Source organism: Danio rerio, chromosome 14, assembly GCF_052040795.2.
Source record: "Danio rerio strain M-AB ecotype USA chromosome 14, GRCz13ab, whole genome shotgun sequence".
NCBI classification, from domain to species: Eukaryota; Metazoa; Chordata; class Actinopteri; order Cypriniformes; family Danionidae; genus Danio; species Danio rerio.
Window position 1 is genome coordinate 29,080,451 of NC_141034.1, and position 17,629 is coordinate 29,098,079.

Here is a 17,629-nt window from a genome sequence, read left to right on the forward strand (position 1 = left end):
AAAACACTGATTTCTTTTTAAATTAAAAGTCATCATGGAAATATTTTTTGCTGGAGATACTGAAACTGGTTATCGTCCCATGCCTACAAGTAGCATAATGTTTTTTTATTTTTTATTTAACATTGATAGTTATTTAAAAATGTTTCCTGTGGACCATATCTGCATATTAGAATGATTTTTATGATCATGTGACATCGAATAAATAACATTTTAAAAATTAAAATGAGATATTTTTTAATTTTATCAGCTAAATTTGGCATTAGTGTCAATGAAATATTACAAATCTTGCCAACTTGAATTAAAAATTTGAACACTAGTTGTTTCCATGGCATTACCAGCATATTAGTGTCCAGCAAACATGGTTATACCATGGTACTTTTTTAAGGGAATGCTTTTATCTACTTCCCAGATTTCTGAATCCTCCAGGTGACAAAACGGACCTCTGCAGAATTGCTTTTTGCTCCCTTTTCCCACCTTTTATGGGAGAACCCTACTCTCTCTTGCTCATCTCTTTCCTAAAACGCCACTTCCTGGAACAAAATGCTGTTGTTATCTGTCCCTTTCAGCTCACAAACCCCAACAATTTAATCTGTGTATGTTGTGAAACCAGTTATAACAGTTATTACCCGTTGGACAGCTTTCCTATTCTACTCTTGTCTTTTCCCCCCTTTTTTCCCACTGCTTTCTTGTTTAATGCTGAACAATTGGTTGGCATAAGCTGTAGTGTGTTGTTGCTGTTTTTCCAGTTTGTGATGTGTGTTTTGTGATTTAATTTTTTCCATAGAGATTGGTAGCACTTACAGTAATGTCTCACATTTCATTCAATAGCTTAACAATTCACATTGTTCTAGAAATGCATTGTTTATTGCCCATGAAAGGGAACCGTCTGATTACTGAGATAATCGCTGTCTTCTTTTGGTGTTGCTGCAGTGTTACCAAAAAAGGCTATAACTTACAGTGTTTAGAGACAAATTATAGAAGATATATGCGAAAGAGAGACAAATCCCTTTTAAATTGAGGACAATTATGAAGATTTCTCAGAGAATGAGACTAGTACTTTTAAGGTGCCAGTGGGGCTGACATTACCAGTAGAGTAAATTGTAAACAATGTTTATTTTTCTCATTCAAACTATAGTGCACAATCATGCAGCATAGAGCAATGTTCTGAACAAAACAATTTACAGAGCTATCACTTGTTAAATGTACTACATACCAAGATACTTTGATTGGTTAATATGAACAGATTTACATATTTTGAACTAAAAATAAACACCAATTTTAATTAGCCTATTTAGTAATATATATTTATTATTATTTAGGAGTTTGTTCATAATACAGTAATTAAATTAATTGATACAACTTGATATGCTGATAATGTAATATTTAGAAACTGCAGCTCAGTAATTTGGGACCAATAAGATTTTTTATTTTTTAAAGAAATGAACGTTATAATTAGAATTTATTCATTCATTTATTTATTTATTTATTTATTTATTTATTTATTTATTTATTTATTTGTTTGTTTATTTATTTATTTATTTATTTATTTATTTATTTATTTATTTATTTATTTATATCAATGCATAAATGACTTATACAAAACAATGCCAGAGGTGTTTATTAAAAATATGAAAAGCATAGTTATATAAAAGTAATTATAATCAATTTGATCAAATGTAACAGTGACAACTTTTACATCATTACAAAATGTTTGAAATAAATGACGTTAACATTTTTAAGATGTTATCCTGCTAAAATGTATCACAGTCTACAAAATAATTACTGAACTGCTATTTTAAACATTGACAATATTGAATATATTAAGAAATGTTTCTTAAGCAGAAAATCATGAAGGATCATGTGACACAGAAGACTAAAATTTCAGACTAAAATATATTCAATATTATTAATGACCATAAATAAAAGCATTTAAAACACTTAACACATGTTAAAACCATAGGGGATATAGGAATATATAAGTGTATGTACCTGTATATTTATTTATCAAAGTATTTTTCAATAAACAAACAAAAAAACCTATTGAACATTTAGAATACATCATAAATATACTGTATTTTTAAAACATTTCCAGACACTTTTGACTCCAGCATTTTTCTAAACAAAGTGCCTGGAAGTTACAAGTCTAGACAGATGCACTACCATGTTAAATCATTGAGTAACAATGGAATTGTTCCAGTATAGTTTAGTCTGGGCATTACTGTCATACCCAAGAGCTGAGAGCCCCCTCTGCTGGCAATGGCTACAGTTACACCTCAACCCCTAAATGAGGCCAGCCTGTGTGCTGAACAAGGGGTGCATTGAAGCACCAGGAAAAGAGAAAGCAGAGCACATGTTTTCATGGCATAGATGGCTGGTGCATGCCAAAATGGCTTGGTACACAGAAGCTGAAACCCTCAGCGCCCCTTCAGTTTCCTCAATGGACACTGAGAGACATGGACAGACCTGCCAAGTTGGCACATTAACAATCGCTTAAGGGACTCAGCAACACATCTCTGCTTCTTACTTTGCTTTCTTTAGTTGCGCTGATCATTTAGGACTCGCACTTTCAGTTATTTTAATGTCTTGTTCCTTCAGCAGGAAACTTGAAGTAATGCTATAGTAATTTATAGTAAACAACATAAGGATATTTGAATCGTGCTATAGTGAAGTTGCAGTAATGCTATAGTTGCTATGATTACACAACAACTAGTAATATAAACAAATGACCCAATATTTTAGTTTTCTTCTACTATAACATGTATTAAAGTACAATACACCACAGTTTACTGTAGTAAAAGTACAGAATTTATTAGTTTATACGTTTACTATATGAAATACTACAGTGCTTTGTAGCATTAATTAACAGGAAGTTATAAATGCAGTATTTTATACAGTGCAATACTTTTTACTGTATTATGGTTGAAAACTTACTATAAATTACTATAGTATTGTTTATTTTACAATGTTTTTGTAGATGTACTGACAGTCTTGATAAACAGACGTCAGAGATTGAGAGATTCTGTGTTTGTGTAAGGTCTCTGTTTTAAATGCGCCATGTGAGATCAAATTTTAATCCCTCACCTCTCGTTCCCTCCACAGCTGAAAAAGCTCCTGTTGACACCCCCTAATGTGCCTGTGGGCCTCGAGTCGCACAAAGACAGTGGCGTTCATCGTCATAGCAGTAGGAACCAGCATGTCAAGCCTGTGAGGCCCGTGCTAAAGGTGAGAGGAAATCCATTCATTATGACTCTAGCTTTAAGCAACAGCACATATTTTGGAAATAGGCTAATTTTACCATTTAGCTGATCTCCAGTTCTGACAGGAGCATATTTAGCCTAGCATATGTTAGCATCATCTTAGCTCAGTCAAAGTCCCTTTAAGGCAAACCATTTAACTCGGCGGCCATCTCTGAAATGCCTCTCGGCAGTATGCTCTTTCTGAATGGGCACACATTAAACTCAAAACTGTTTGGCAAGTTTACAATTACATTACATACTTGGAACCACCAATAAAATTAAACAACAGCTGTCTCTTTAGTTTTGTTTCTTAACGTACGAATCAAACAAAATCAACATATTTTCTGGTTGCCCGAGCTAATACACATACACACAAGATCACGACACCAACCTTATTTAAAACTGTTAGACATTATCATCCTCTGGATAATGGCTGTCTGATCATATAGCTCTTCTGCAGTAATCCACTACTTTGTCTTTATGGCGAATCTCCTCCAGAAATAACAGAGACTGTTTGTTTAGAAGTTTGTTGGCGTTTGAGTAGTTACTGTCATGTGATGTGCATTTGACAGGACAGACTGTACTTTATGTACGTTTCATATAGATTACGAAACCAAAATAAGTTTGGTTTTAAGTGCAAAAAAATACTTGGTTCATTTAAAAGTACAGATTTCAAGCTTTATGTGGTTATATTTCTTATGTCTGTGAAGCGAAAATTGGCAGAGATTCTAGTGTGTTTGTTGAACAACAAATTGTAAAAGTACACGTCTGGTCCGAGCTTTTTCCTCGGAGAAACGTCAGTCTAAAGCAGGGGTCACCAAACTTCTTCCTGGAGATCCGGTGTCCTGCGGATTTTAGCTCCAACCCTAATCAAACACATTTTAACAAGCTAATCAAGGTCTCACTGGGTATACTTGAAACACCCAGGCAGATGTGTTGAAGTTGGAGCTAAAGCCTGCAGGGCACCAGACCTCCAGGAACGAGATTGGTGACCCCTTGTCTAAAGCAATTAATGATTGGCTTCTGTACTAGTACGCGGGGCTTCATTCACCATATTGATTAATAGACTTTTCCCATTCAAAACTATACAAATGACATGTCTTGTGTACTCTACAGTCTTTAGCCACTTTCAAACAGTGATACCGGTAAATATCTGGAAAATTATGGGAACGACTTTACGGTAATTCAAAAAAGCGGTGTTTACACAGGCAAAAACTTTACGGAATTTTTCCAGAAAAGAGCATTCGCACATCCATTTTAAAATGCCAGTAAATTCTGTCATCACTAACCAAAATGATCTCTAAACAGCTGAAGGGGTCGGGCTTTTGTTGATGGTTGATGGTACATAAGATGTGTGTTTGTGTTGGCGTTTACCAGCTGCTTCACGTGCACAAGCGGCAGAGCTTGAAGGTAAACAAACAGCAGTATATCATAAGCATTTTATCGATAAATTTTTACACAGTTGGCATTAAGAAAGAAAATAGAAACAGTATCTTGCTAACATCTAGCAGCTAAATGTGTCTGAAAAAATATTAAGTGAAGTTTTTTAAACTAATTTCGAGAGGAGCACGTGATATGATTGACTGCAGCACATCTGTCCTAACTCACTATAAGTAGCCTAGCTAGATTTACTCCCTTATCTTCATTTTCCCAAGAAACCCCCCATCCACCCCTTTCTCCTCCTTTCCTCCTTTAAAAAAAGGGGAGCTCTCGAGAACCACCTGATCTCGTACTCCCCTCTCATGCTCTATGGATCTGGCGGGGGCCCTGGGCTTAACTATCTCCGAGCTCAGGGTTCTCTCCCAGTACAGCATGCCAAACCTGCTAACAGTTGTCAAGCAATATCTAAGTGTGAACTCTTGAAAAGGATATTATTTTCAAAAACAGCGCAGATGTGGATGCATCTGAACGTTCTGATTAGCTAAAATAGATGTCTCACGTCAGCATGTTCTAGACATGCACGCGCTCACACAGAGCAGCATTCCAGCAAATTACCGTTAATGTTACAACTTCTCTTTCCGGAAAATTGCCGGGAACAAATTTACCGGTATTTTATAAAAAGGGCCTGTTCACACATGATCCCTTTCCAGACATTTGCAAGTAATTTTCCAGAAAGGTCTGTATGTGTGAAAGGGGCTTTTGACGTAGTTTGGCATAAATCGTTGAATAGACCATTAGTATCTCCCTCAAAAATTTTTTAAAGAGTTTTGATAATTTTCTTATTTAAAGCTTGACTTTTCCTACTTCACGTACTAAGACCAATGAACGAATTGAACATAATAGGCTATTTCGCACATGAAAAAAGTTTAGCTAGGTTACTAGGTAACAGCTTTGTGTAATGTCATTGCACCTGCTGCAGCCATGCTACAGCAGCAAAGTTCCTAGATTATTATGCCAGAATGTTTGAGCTAGCCGATCTAGAAAATAGAAACTTTTCAAATAGCAATGAGTACATGATGTAACTATAGAAGAGTCATGCTTTAATAGGAAAATTATCTAAACTTTTTTTTTTAATTTTTTGAGCAAGTTTTAAATGGTCTTACCAGATTGAAAGATGTATGCTAAGCTAAGCTAAGCTAAAAGTGCTCCCGCCAGACCCAGAGATTAGCTGAGTGTACTCAGAAATGGTAAAACTAAACTGTTTAAGTCTCAGGGAGTTGTAAAAGTTGAAAAAGAAAAAGTGTAGTGGTGCTTTAAACTCAAAACAGGATTCAAGAGGGCAAAGAAGACTTTCCATTGTACACCATTTATTACCGTTTACACCACAGTGTGTTCCCACTGCAACGCTAATGCCCAATTAGCTTATGCCAGCCTTTAGAAGCCACACCGAGGATTTGCGCTTCAAAGTTCTAAAGCCTGTGAAGCCTGTGGTTCCTCATTCACTCTCTGCGCTTTGGCACATCGCACCACGGCTAAGACTGTCGACGCATTAGAGTTGAGTGCAGCCATCTGTCATGCCAAAGCCACAGCCTCTACCCAGCCTAAAGGGCAATGTTCACTGAGTTAGAGATTACTTCAAAGAACAAGCAGTAGTTCCTCAGATACTAGAAGAATATCTCACAACCAACCTTGGCACATTTGTCACCGTAACCTTAGAGCAAAGTACACTCTGAAATAGACTCCAGGGGTTTCAGCTGCCCGCATAGTTCACATGCTTGCTCATTTCATAAGGGGGTTACAAAAGATGGCCGGCTACATTTAGGATGAATGCCAAAAGCAAATGCTCATCACTAGAATAGTTTCAAAAAGCTTATATTTGTTACTTCTGTCATTATAATGCTTAAACTTTCATTGTGGCTTAGATAAGATTGTTTTATTATAATAGACTAAACCATAAACAGATTCAAATCTGCTTTGAGCTGATTTTATTTTTTAGATTTACATGGTTGTATTAAAAAAGTCTTAATAACTCTTTCTTAATTTAAAACCCTAAAAACATCTTAATTCAGAGCTTAAATTCAAAATCTTGCAATAAATAATGCTCAAATTGCAAAAAAAAATTATATTGCTTTGGTTTTCTTGAACAAAAATTGAAATATTGTTAAATTAAGAAATACCCAAGAAAAGAAGAAATTGTTACTTGTTTTTTAAAGTAACAGAATTATGTGAACAAAAATTTATCAGTTTAATGATTGATTATAAAAAAAATCAATTAAATTTTTCTTGTCATTATTATTATTATTATTATTTATTATTTTTATTATCGAAAATATATTTAAGTATTGATACATTGAATATAATTTGATTACATATTAATATTTTAATGGAAAACATTAGGCAGTTCAAATTCAATTTCAAAGGAAAATGCATGCTACTATTATAAAAAGTAAATTTTTTACAGTCAAATATGTTTTAAACGGTAATTTATCGCTGTCTTCAAAGCAGATTTTTTCTCACCTAATTCTCATCATCTTTGTTGTCACAAAATTCTTCAGAAATCCAGAGATCCTTCAGACCTGCTATGCATGTTATTTTTTAAGATACTTTGATTTATCCACTTTATTTTGCAGTGTGGAAATTAGCATTTTTCTTTGAATGTGTAAGCCATTTGAGTCTGACAAATGCTTTCACTACAAAGCAGTAATTTTATAACAATAAATTAAAATTTAAATATTATGGTAAGAAAATTTTGTTTGCAATTTTGTTTTCAATCAGCATAAAAAGCCAAAAATGAATGAAAGTGAATGACACTGTAAGTCTCAATGCAATTAAATGACGTGTCACACCCTCTCTTATGTGAAAAATACGATGGATAGAAAGTTTTAAAAAAAAGAAAGTTTAACTCTTTTTTTTAAAAACAGAATTGTTTGTAGCATTCAAAACATTTGTATTTTTTTACATTTATTATGGTAATGCATCTTCTTTCCTAAATGAAATATTATACTTGCAGTCTCCAGAGTTTCAATCGGTACATACAGTTATAAGTATTTGTTTATACGTATTTTAAAGAGCCCCTATTATGCATTATAAAATGTCATATTTTGGTTTTGGGGGTCTCCATCAACATTCTGATATGCAAGCAAGGTAAAAAAAAACACTTTCGTTGTCTTATGATATGCATTTATTTTTACCTAATTATGCCAAAGACTCCCATATGATTTGGTCAGCGATTCATTTGTTCCCAAACCACCCATTTGTGTGAGGCTAATCTGCGCTGATTGGTCTGATGACCCAGTCTGTTGTGATTGGTTGACTGCTTTCAGCAAGAGACAGATTAAAAAAAGCCCACCCCGGCGTATGGAGTATCAGAGAATATGTCAGAGGCCAATGCAGGAATGCAATAATGCAATGCAGTTAAACACCAGCATATTACTCTACTCCTAATGCTAACCCCATGTAATAACAACGACACACATTTAGTATTAATATATACAGTGGAAAAGGTTGAACTATTTTGAAAATTGACCGCGCTGTGTGTGGAACAGCTGATGGTGACCATAACAAAGACACATGGCAGAGGATCGTGAATTCAGAAGTGCATTTAAATCAGTCAAGGAATAAACACACATTGCTTTTCAATGGAGTTTTGAACGTGATATATAAGTAGCCCAAACAGATTAAACCTGAGAGATACAATACAAGCACTGATCATTAATAGATGTGTTTGCAAGCTGCGTGGAGCGATAACAAGTTACAACACACATTTAAACACTTATTTCGCAAACTACACAAAACGAGGCAACAATTTTAACCACACTTACATGTTATGATGCGGAGAAGGAAGAAACTGGTCCATATAAACTGTAACTGTTACTGACGAAGTTTCTTTCAAAGTCTGACAAAGTTCTATACTTAATAGTCTCTGCTGCTCCTTCAATAGCGAATGAGCAACTAATCCCGCGTTGCAGCGTAGGTTATTGTATCAATCATCAGAAAAATTACAGGATGCGGTACTACATATTTGGTGATGTACCGTGTCGATGTCGATGCGCTCTGGCAAAGATCCGAACCCAACTTGATTCATTTATTCGACTTTGAGTCGACTATTTCATTAAAGAATCAATAGTTTTAAACATGGTGCACTTTCAGATTTAAACTTCAGCTGGATGTTTCCATTCACTTAGAGCTGTGGTACAAACTGCGTGGATGATGGTTTTCAAAAACATTTTCAAATAGTGGCTCTTTAATGACATGTTTTGTCCTTTATATTACTGCTGTTGATAATGGCGCTTTGGAAAATCGTTAATTTACTTACATCTATTAACTATAATATAATCATAAATGTTTTTTAGACTTTTTTTGTTATGTAAATCTATTTCATATACATCAAAAAAATTAAATAAACCATCTTCTCTCTTCACAGAAGGACAAATCAAGCACACAGGAGCGTAAGCCGCGGCCAGTGAGGCCCAGCGGTCGTCTTTGCACTGAACTCCACCGTCACCTCACCACAGCACGGGACAATGAGGACACACCGTCAGCCGACACTGAGGAAGAAGAAGAGGAAGAGGACAGCGAGTCAGAAGAAGAAGAGGAAGAAGAGTCATCCAGCAGCGAGGGGGAAAGCGTGGTCTGCATTGAGCCAGCAAAGCCTCAGTTCTCCTCTGAGAAAGAACTGCACTCTGTAGTCGAGCTCATCAAATACATGCACACGTACTGCCTGCCTGTACGCAAACAGGCTAGCTGGGATCGCAAAGAACGCGAGGCATTAGCACGGAAAGCCAAACCTGAGCACTCACAGATCCCTCGACCCCCTCCGACCTCTCAGAAACCTGCTTCTCAGACCAGGCCCAGGATGCCGTTCTGTCGACGAAGGGAAATCAAGGCTCATTCACTGCTTAAGGAGCTTTTAGAGGCCGTCAGCTCGTTTGATGTTAGTAAGCCTTATAGGATGCACAGCCCTCCTTATATTCACAGCAGAGGAGCTGCCATTCGGCCCGCTGTTGACGTTTCTTCTTCTCCTCCACGGCAGCCCAAAGCTGAACCTAAAGACTCAGACTGTGAGAGTTGGCAAAAGGCTGCAAAGAGGCCTAAGAGCCCAGAGCCAGAGGAAGGGTCATTTTCTGTCAGACGCTCACGACGACTGGCTTCTTTTCCTAGCCGGTTTGCTAAGAGGGTTCGTGTTAACTGTGGCCGGACGGAGCAATGCAGCGAAGAGGAGATTACGGTCAAACATCCTCCCACTGACACTGAAAGCAGCCAGAAGAGCAGCTCCTACAAGCCTTCTGAGACCCATAATAACCCATGCTGCAGTGACGGTAAGAATTCAAGAACACATCGCAGGTTTACTATTAAAACAGTACTATAGTTTAGACACATTACAGACTGAGATTTGTTTTTTGGGAGTCTCGAATGCTATTCATTTATTTAAAATCAATTTTATTTGTGAGTAGTTTACCAATTACTTTAAATTTCTTTTAAAATGATCAATGTTTCTCTCAGGTTTCTAAGTGTAGGTTTTGTAATTTCACTTTAATGGTGGTGAACAGGTTCTTTTCATTTCCTTTAATGTAAAATAAATTAACTTACATATATGAAGCTCATTCTAGATGAAATGCAGTGGTGTTTGCCTCTTCACACTGCAAAATATGTCTATCTTACCTAGAGATTTTGTCTTGTTTTTAGTCAAAATATCTACAAACTCTTGGGGTAAGCAACATAATCCTTTTTCCATCTGAAAACAAGATTATTATGCTTACCCCTCTAGGAGATTATTTAGCTTGTTTTAAGTAAAAACTCACTTCATTTTGACTTACACTACCGGTCAAAAGTTTGGGGTCAGTTTTCATGTTTGTTTTTTGAAGAAAGTTATTCTGTTCATCATGGCGGCATTTATTAAATGTACAATTTTTTAAAAATTGTTAAATATTTATATATTAAATATATATTTATTTATTATTGTATGTATGTTTCAAATAAAAATATTACTATTACCATTCATAATAGTAATATTAAAAATAATAATAATTAATATTACAGTGATTTCTGAAGGATCATTCTATTCTGAAGACTGGAGTAATGAAGCATAAAATTCGTCTTTAAATCACTGGAATAATTTTTTAAATTACATTAAAAACTATTTTGAGCAGTTATTTTATCGTGCAATAACATTTCACAATTTGTACTGTATTTTTGATCACATAAATGCAGCCTTGGTGAGCGGGAGAAGCTTATTTTAAAACATTTAAAAATCCTATTGACAACAAACTTTTTACCGGTAGTGTATTATTTTTGAAAATAAGACTATAAAGTTTTATACCTGTGTTAAAAATGCTTCTTGATTTAATAATTTTGACAGGAATCATAACAAAAGGTCTAAGTAAAGGCATTTTTGCAGTGCATATGGTGAATAAAATATAATATGATAGATGGATGGATGGATGGATGGATGGATGGATGGGTGGATGGATGGATGGATTGATGGATGGATGGATGGATGGATGGGAAGAGAAAGAGAGTAAACAGAAAAATTGATCAATGTTTTTTACTTTAACTTAAACTTAAAAATATATATTTGTATAGCAAAACTTATATACTATAACTTATATGACTTATTATTTCTAAAAACAAAACTATATATTGTTATGCCTGTGTTAAAAATGCTTCTAGATTTTTGAGTTTTGACCAGAATCATGACAAAACCTTTAAGGCATTTTGCATATTTTGAATTAAATATGATAAATGGATTAAGCGAGAAAGAGAAAACAGAAATATTAATCAATGTTTTAAACTTAAACTTTTTTAAACAATTTTATTTTTATAGCAACATTTATATACTTTGTAGATCAAATTGCAATATTGAAAAAAGATATTTAAAAACATTTTTAAAATAGCTATACTTAAATATGGTGAACATGGTGATAAAATAAAAAATATAATAAGATTACATGTTTATTTTGACTTGAAAGTCCTTGATCTTTTTCTATTATTCAGCATTCTTTGAAAAGACTTCTATTTGTTGCTGCTTTAAAGAATCCAAAAGCCAAACAATGTTCTAAAGAATCTATAATGCACCATCAAGCATGTTTTTAATCTTCATAGAGCCAGTTGAAGAGCTCACAGCATCTGCTATTGAGATCTCTAACAATGCCTCTGTCTGTTGTTGTGATTGCAGAGAAACGCTCCTGCCTCTGTCTGCCGCTGGCAACCAAATCCAACGGGTGCGTGTTCAATTCATTCCTAATCTATTCTAGAGCCCTGGAACACTTCCAGGCCAAAAGTTTAAGACTCTTGTCCATCTTGAGAATTGCCTAGAGAAGGCTTGTTTTGTAGCTATTTTACCACAAAACACGGCGTCTCTCAAAGTGAAGTATTGCTATAAATAGCCAGAGGTCCTACTACCAATTACAGTCATTTGTTGTTCCATGCATATACATAGCTCAGACGCGGTGCAGATAAAGAAACCCAGATCAATCAAACCCTGCTATAAATGTCGTTAAAAGAAAAATAGAAATCTCTGAAGCAGTAAACCGGATGCATTTTGTTGCTGCACAAACAGAAAAACATATGTGATGAAAAGGAAAATGAAGTTTGGAAGGTCTTGAAAAGGTCTTGATTTTGAAATCACTTTTGGTCACTTTATTTTGATGGTCTGTTTGTTGCATTTAAGTTGCATTGCATCTACATGCCAACTAATTCTCATTAAATTATAAATACACTGTTAGGTCAGGGTTAGGGTTAGTGTAAGTTGATGTACTTGCAAAGTTACTTATAGTCAGCTAATTGTCTGTTGAAGGAACAGTATCAACAGATATTAAGCAGACAGTCTACTAATCCTCAAATTGACCAAAATAAAGTGTTACTTATGTTTTCTAGTCTGTCTTTTTTTCATGCTTTTAAAAACCCAAAAGGACCTCTGAAGAACCCATAATGCACCATCAAGTATTTGTTTTTCCAAGCATATACATATGCTCTGAAGTAAAGAGACCCAGATCGATCAAACCCTGCTTCAAATGTCATTAGAGGACAAATATAACCCCCTGAAGCAGTAAATCTGATGCATTTTGTTGTTGAAACTGTATCCTGTTTTTCTTGTCCGACTAAGAGTTTAATGGATTCTGCTGTTTCTTCTTTGTGTTTTCCTGATCAGAGACACGCAGTACGCCAACAAGCCCTTTGAGCAGACTCTCTGTATGGAACTGTGTGGCACAGCAGGTATTATTACGCACTTAGTCGGTGGTATTTTTATAAGCGTGTCATTTTTGGGGCATTGTGTAAGCTATTAGCACTTGATTCACCTCATATGTTCTCACACATGCTGATAGCTTGCCAGTATTTGCACAGGATTTAGACTGTTGCGAATGACGCGTGTAGATTAGGCTAGTGAATGTCTAAATAAGCTGAATGGTAAACGGCTTGTTACTGCATCCTGTCAAATAAAAGTTTGTGGCCTTCACTTATGAAAAGAAACAAAAGAAAAGAGTAATTTAAAATGAACTGTCAATGCAATTTAGAAATGTTGTGTATTAGTGTGATGAATATTTTGATGGATATATTTGTTTTTAAAAGATCAGATTTTAATTGGAATTGAAATGTTATTAATTGTATGAATGTCCTTGTCGTCACTTTTAATTAGTTGACTGAATTCAGAAGGTTTGGGGTCTTACATTTTTAGCAAATTCAATATTATTTCTGAAATAGAAAGCTTTTGTAATTCACTTTCATTTTGCTTAATTTAATTCATCCTTGCTACATAAGAGTATTATAAAATTACAAAGTAAAATCCTTACAGAACATTTAAACTGTATAATGTTACAAAAGGGTTTCTTTTTCAGGTAAATTCTGATCTTTTAAACTTTTGAATTAATCAAAGTATTCTGAAAAACAAACTGGTATTGTTATGCTTAAGAAGAGTCAAAAGCTTACATACAGCACCTTTAATCATGTGATTGATTGTGTGTGACATTGAAGACTGGAGTAACATTTCTGAAAATTTTGCCTTACCATGACAAGAATGCATTGTATTTTAAAATATATTAAAATTGAAAACTATTATTTACTTTAAATGTAATGGGAACACTTTACTCTAAGGGGCGTTCAAAAGACTTTCATGAAAAATTTGCATGTCATGAATGATATTTTTAAGCGTGCTTATAACAATTATCTTTAAGTGTCATTCACTCAGTTATGTCATATTAAATGCAAATATAACATAGTTTGAGATAACTTGACATAAACAAATACATCCCAACCTATCTTTGTCTTGACAACTTGGCATTACCAATACAGCATAATTTGTCATAAATCTGTCATAACCATTATTGTCATGAGGCCATTATTATTGTGTCCCGAATGTTTTTGTGACTACTTTTTCAGTGCAAGTAATTGAATTTGGCTTTCATTAAAAGTGTCAATATTCTGTCAAATAATTGAATAATGTACATACACACACACACACACACACACACACACACACACACACACACACACACACACACACACACACACACACACACACACACACACACACACACACACACATATATATATATATGTATGTATGTATGTATGTATATATTTATATATATATATATATATATATATATATATATATATATATATATATGGCAATATTATTACAGTTTCATAAATATTTTTCATTTCATAATGAATGCTTAAAAGCGTTTCAGCAATACCAATATAGATAATTGCCTTAGCAACAGCCACTAATAATAACCGATTCAAGATTATCCTTCATTATTATATATTACACACGCATAATATTATGTATGACTTCTTTCGTAAGCGTCATTAATTATGTTCATTTCATAGCTCTTGTACACCATGACTAATAACAGAATACTGGGTGTTATTACAGTGCATTTGGTTGTGCCTGTCGCAGTGATTAATGAGCGAGTGTGTGTGTGTGTTTTGCAGGCCTGACTCCCCCCACCACACCTCCCCATAAACCAGTGGAAGATGAGCTCTTCAAACCCGACGCAAAAGCGGATCTCAGCACCAAAAGCTCATGCCTGATGCGGGCTAATATGCGCAAACTCCCTGAACAGACAGAACTGTATGCCCAGCTGCGCCGCATGGGTCAAACGGGGGATATAGACTCTAAGGGTGGGACGCAACGTGCTTATGGGGACCATGATTACTGCCTGATGGGGCTGGGAGAGAGTCGTAAGACAACAGCAGTGCTAAATGGCTCTCAGTGCCATGTGGAAGTGAAAGAGAAAGATGAAGAGGAAGAAATGGAGATGGATGTGGAGAAAGAAGAGATGGAAGAAAAGGAGGAGGAGAGGGTATTAACAGACTGCCAGCAAAGGACTGAGGTTAATTCTCTGGTTGAGCTGCCCAGTCCAGAGGAGACCAGTGAACACTCACCTGTCCGATCTCCAAGCCCAGAGCTGGACGCCCAGTCGCCAGTGTCCTGTTCACCTCCTTCCCCCAGCTGCAAACTCTCCTTCAGGTACTGAGTTTGCCATTCAGTTTGAATAAGCTGCATTTTGGTGAACTCAGAAATCTGAACATTTTGAGTTCAATGAGTTTAATTAACAAATAACTTTGAAAAGTGATACAGGACATTTGTCAGCTTAAACGCATGTATAATGTCACACACATATAGTGACACTAAAATAGCTCTTTAAGACACTGCAGGTTAATAGAGTAAATACTGAAGTAATGAAAACAACACCGAGTTATTACCATACTTCCTCAGCTGATTGATTGCATTAAGAAGTTCAGGGTGAGGCCAAGCTGGAGCGCCCACTCTGATCCCCCCTGGATCTGCAATGGTTGAGGAAATTCCAAATTGAGTCAAAACAAATGAGTACAATTGGCTTGATTAGATTGACAATGGAAATTTGGAAAATGCAACCAACAGAACCTGGGAATTAAAAAAAATAAGAATAATAATGGCAGGGTTTTTTTGTATTACAATTTTAGCAGAATGTTATGTTTAAATTTGCCATTGAGGCATAATTTAATCAAGTGAAGTTTATTTATAAACTAATTTCAAGAGGAGCACGTGCTTATGATTGATCACGGCTGGTCCCACATTAGCTAACGCATGATTTAATAATTGGATGATTCCTTGCTTGTGTGAGTTTCCCCCAGGCTCCCCAGTTTCCTCTCACAGTCCATAGGTGAATTGACCAATCCAAATTGGCACTGTAGTCGAGCTCTTAACCAGCAGTATATCAGTCAGATAGTCAGAAAACTTTATTTTCATTATTTTGGTAGAATAAAATATTATCAGCTAAATTATTTATGAACAGATGCTTCTATAAAATCCTTCCAAATAGATATGAATAAAACTGAAGTTTTGTGTATGTATAGTATGTACTGCTGGGGTTTGGCTCAAACAGATGAAAAATATATATTTTTGAGGGAAAAAAGCCATTTAAAATCTGTAGACACAAATTGATGATGTGATAAAAGAAGCACATAAAAATGTTTTGGAGGTTTTTTTTATTATACTTTAAACAAAAACAAATTATTTTATAGTCTAAACAAAACAAACAAAAAGCCCAAAATGTCAAAATTAGCAATATGTAGCAGTATTAGTGTGCAGTTTTGTCACCTTAAAGAAATAGTTCACCCCCTAAAAAAGTACTCCCCATCAGTGCTGTGTAGTAACTAATTACACATTGTCTGGAGTTTCTAATAATGTTCCAACGATACAGTAATTATTTTACTTTTTAAAAAGCTAAACAGATTGCTGATCCTTTTTTGTATTACATAATTACACTTCACTTAATGATGATTAGATGTTTTTAGTTTATAGATTTCGGAATTCTGTTTGTAGTTTGGCATATGATAATACATATAACTGTTAATGAAGTCGTGTTCAGCAATGATAAAAAGCCTGCAGCTCACATGCAATTGTCCTTTGCCTGTTAGGCTATATGCCTATGCTGTTAGCATAGCTGTTGTCATTGTCAAGCAATAGAACACTTTTACATTTACATCTCAGAGATATACGAGTAATATTTGATATCTGTCTTTCAATTAAATACAGTACCAGTATCGTGTTAACAAGATCTTCATCATCAAGATTCATTTGCATTTATTATTCAGTTTTTGTAATGCAAACCTGTCCTCCTTCTTACAGCGATGAAAGCTCAGAGACGTGTCATGGAGCAAATGAAAAAAGGAGCAAGACAAAGTGTGGACAGGAAAATGATGGGGTAGGTTGTTTTTTCAAACCAGTTTTAGTCATTGTAGCATTGAAAAACCCATTATAAAATGCCAAAGATGAATGTTTTGTTCTTCCTGTCACCACTAGGGCTGGGTTAATACCATTATTTTGGATTTGGTACAATTACAGAATGTAATGTCTCAGTATCGATAATAAAACAATACCATACATATTAATACCCATGTAACAAAAATGTATTACATTTTAATAAAACTTTGTTAGGTTTCTGTTTAACGAAGATTTGTTCAGCACATTTCTAAACATAATAGTTTTAATAACTCATTTCTAATAACTGATTTATTTTATCTGTGCCATGATGACAGTAAATAATATTTGACTAGATATTTTTCAAGATACTTCAATACAACTTAAAGTGACATTTAAAGGCTTCACTTGGTTAATTAGGTTAACTAGGCAGGTTAGGGTAATCAGGCAAGTTATTGTATAACGATGGTCTGTTCTGTAGACTATCGAAAACAAATATAGCTTAAAGGGGCTAATAGTTTTGACCTTAAAATGGTTTTGAAAAAATGTATAACTGCTTTTATTCTAGCCGAAATAAAACAAATAAGACTTTCTCCAGAAGGAAAAATATTATCAGGTATATTTTGAAAATTTCCTTGCTCTGCTAAACATAATTTGGGAAATATTTAAAAAAGAAAAAAAATCAAAGGGGGATTAATAATTCTGATTTCAACTGTATGTATTAGTTTATTTATCATCAATAATTCATTTAAAATATATAAAATATTTCTCTATCACTGTTAGGTCAGGTTACGTAATAAATGATAACAAAGCTTACTTTAAT

General features: G+C 34.7%; 1 protein-coding gene across 2 annotated transcripts in view; it reads left to right on the top strand.

Moving 5' to 3' along the window:
* The window catches only part of ppargc1b (peroxisome proliferator-activated receptor gamma, coactivator 1 beta), a 62,335-nt gene that overhangs the window by 40,657 nt on the left and 4,049 nt on the right, over positions 1-17,629 (top strand). For both annotated transcript variants that reach the window (XM_087281490.1, XM_087281489.1), the window contains exons 4-9: positions 3,100-3,222; positions 9,040-9,934; positions 11,791-11,836; positions 12,766-12,830; positions 14,553-15,090; positions 16,735-16,810. In XM_087281490.1, coding sequence (XP_087137616.1) covers positions 9,322-9,934; positions 11,791-11,836; positions 12,766-12,830; positions 14,553-15,090; positions 16,735-16,810 — 1,338 coding nt within the window. In that variant the 5' untranslated portion in view covers positions 3,100-3,222; positions 9,040-9,321. The remainder of the gene's footprint in view (positions 1-3,099; positions 3,223-9,039; positions 9,935-11,790; positions 11,837-12,765; positions 12,831-14,552; positions 15,091-16,734; positions 16,811-17,629) is intronic.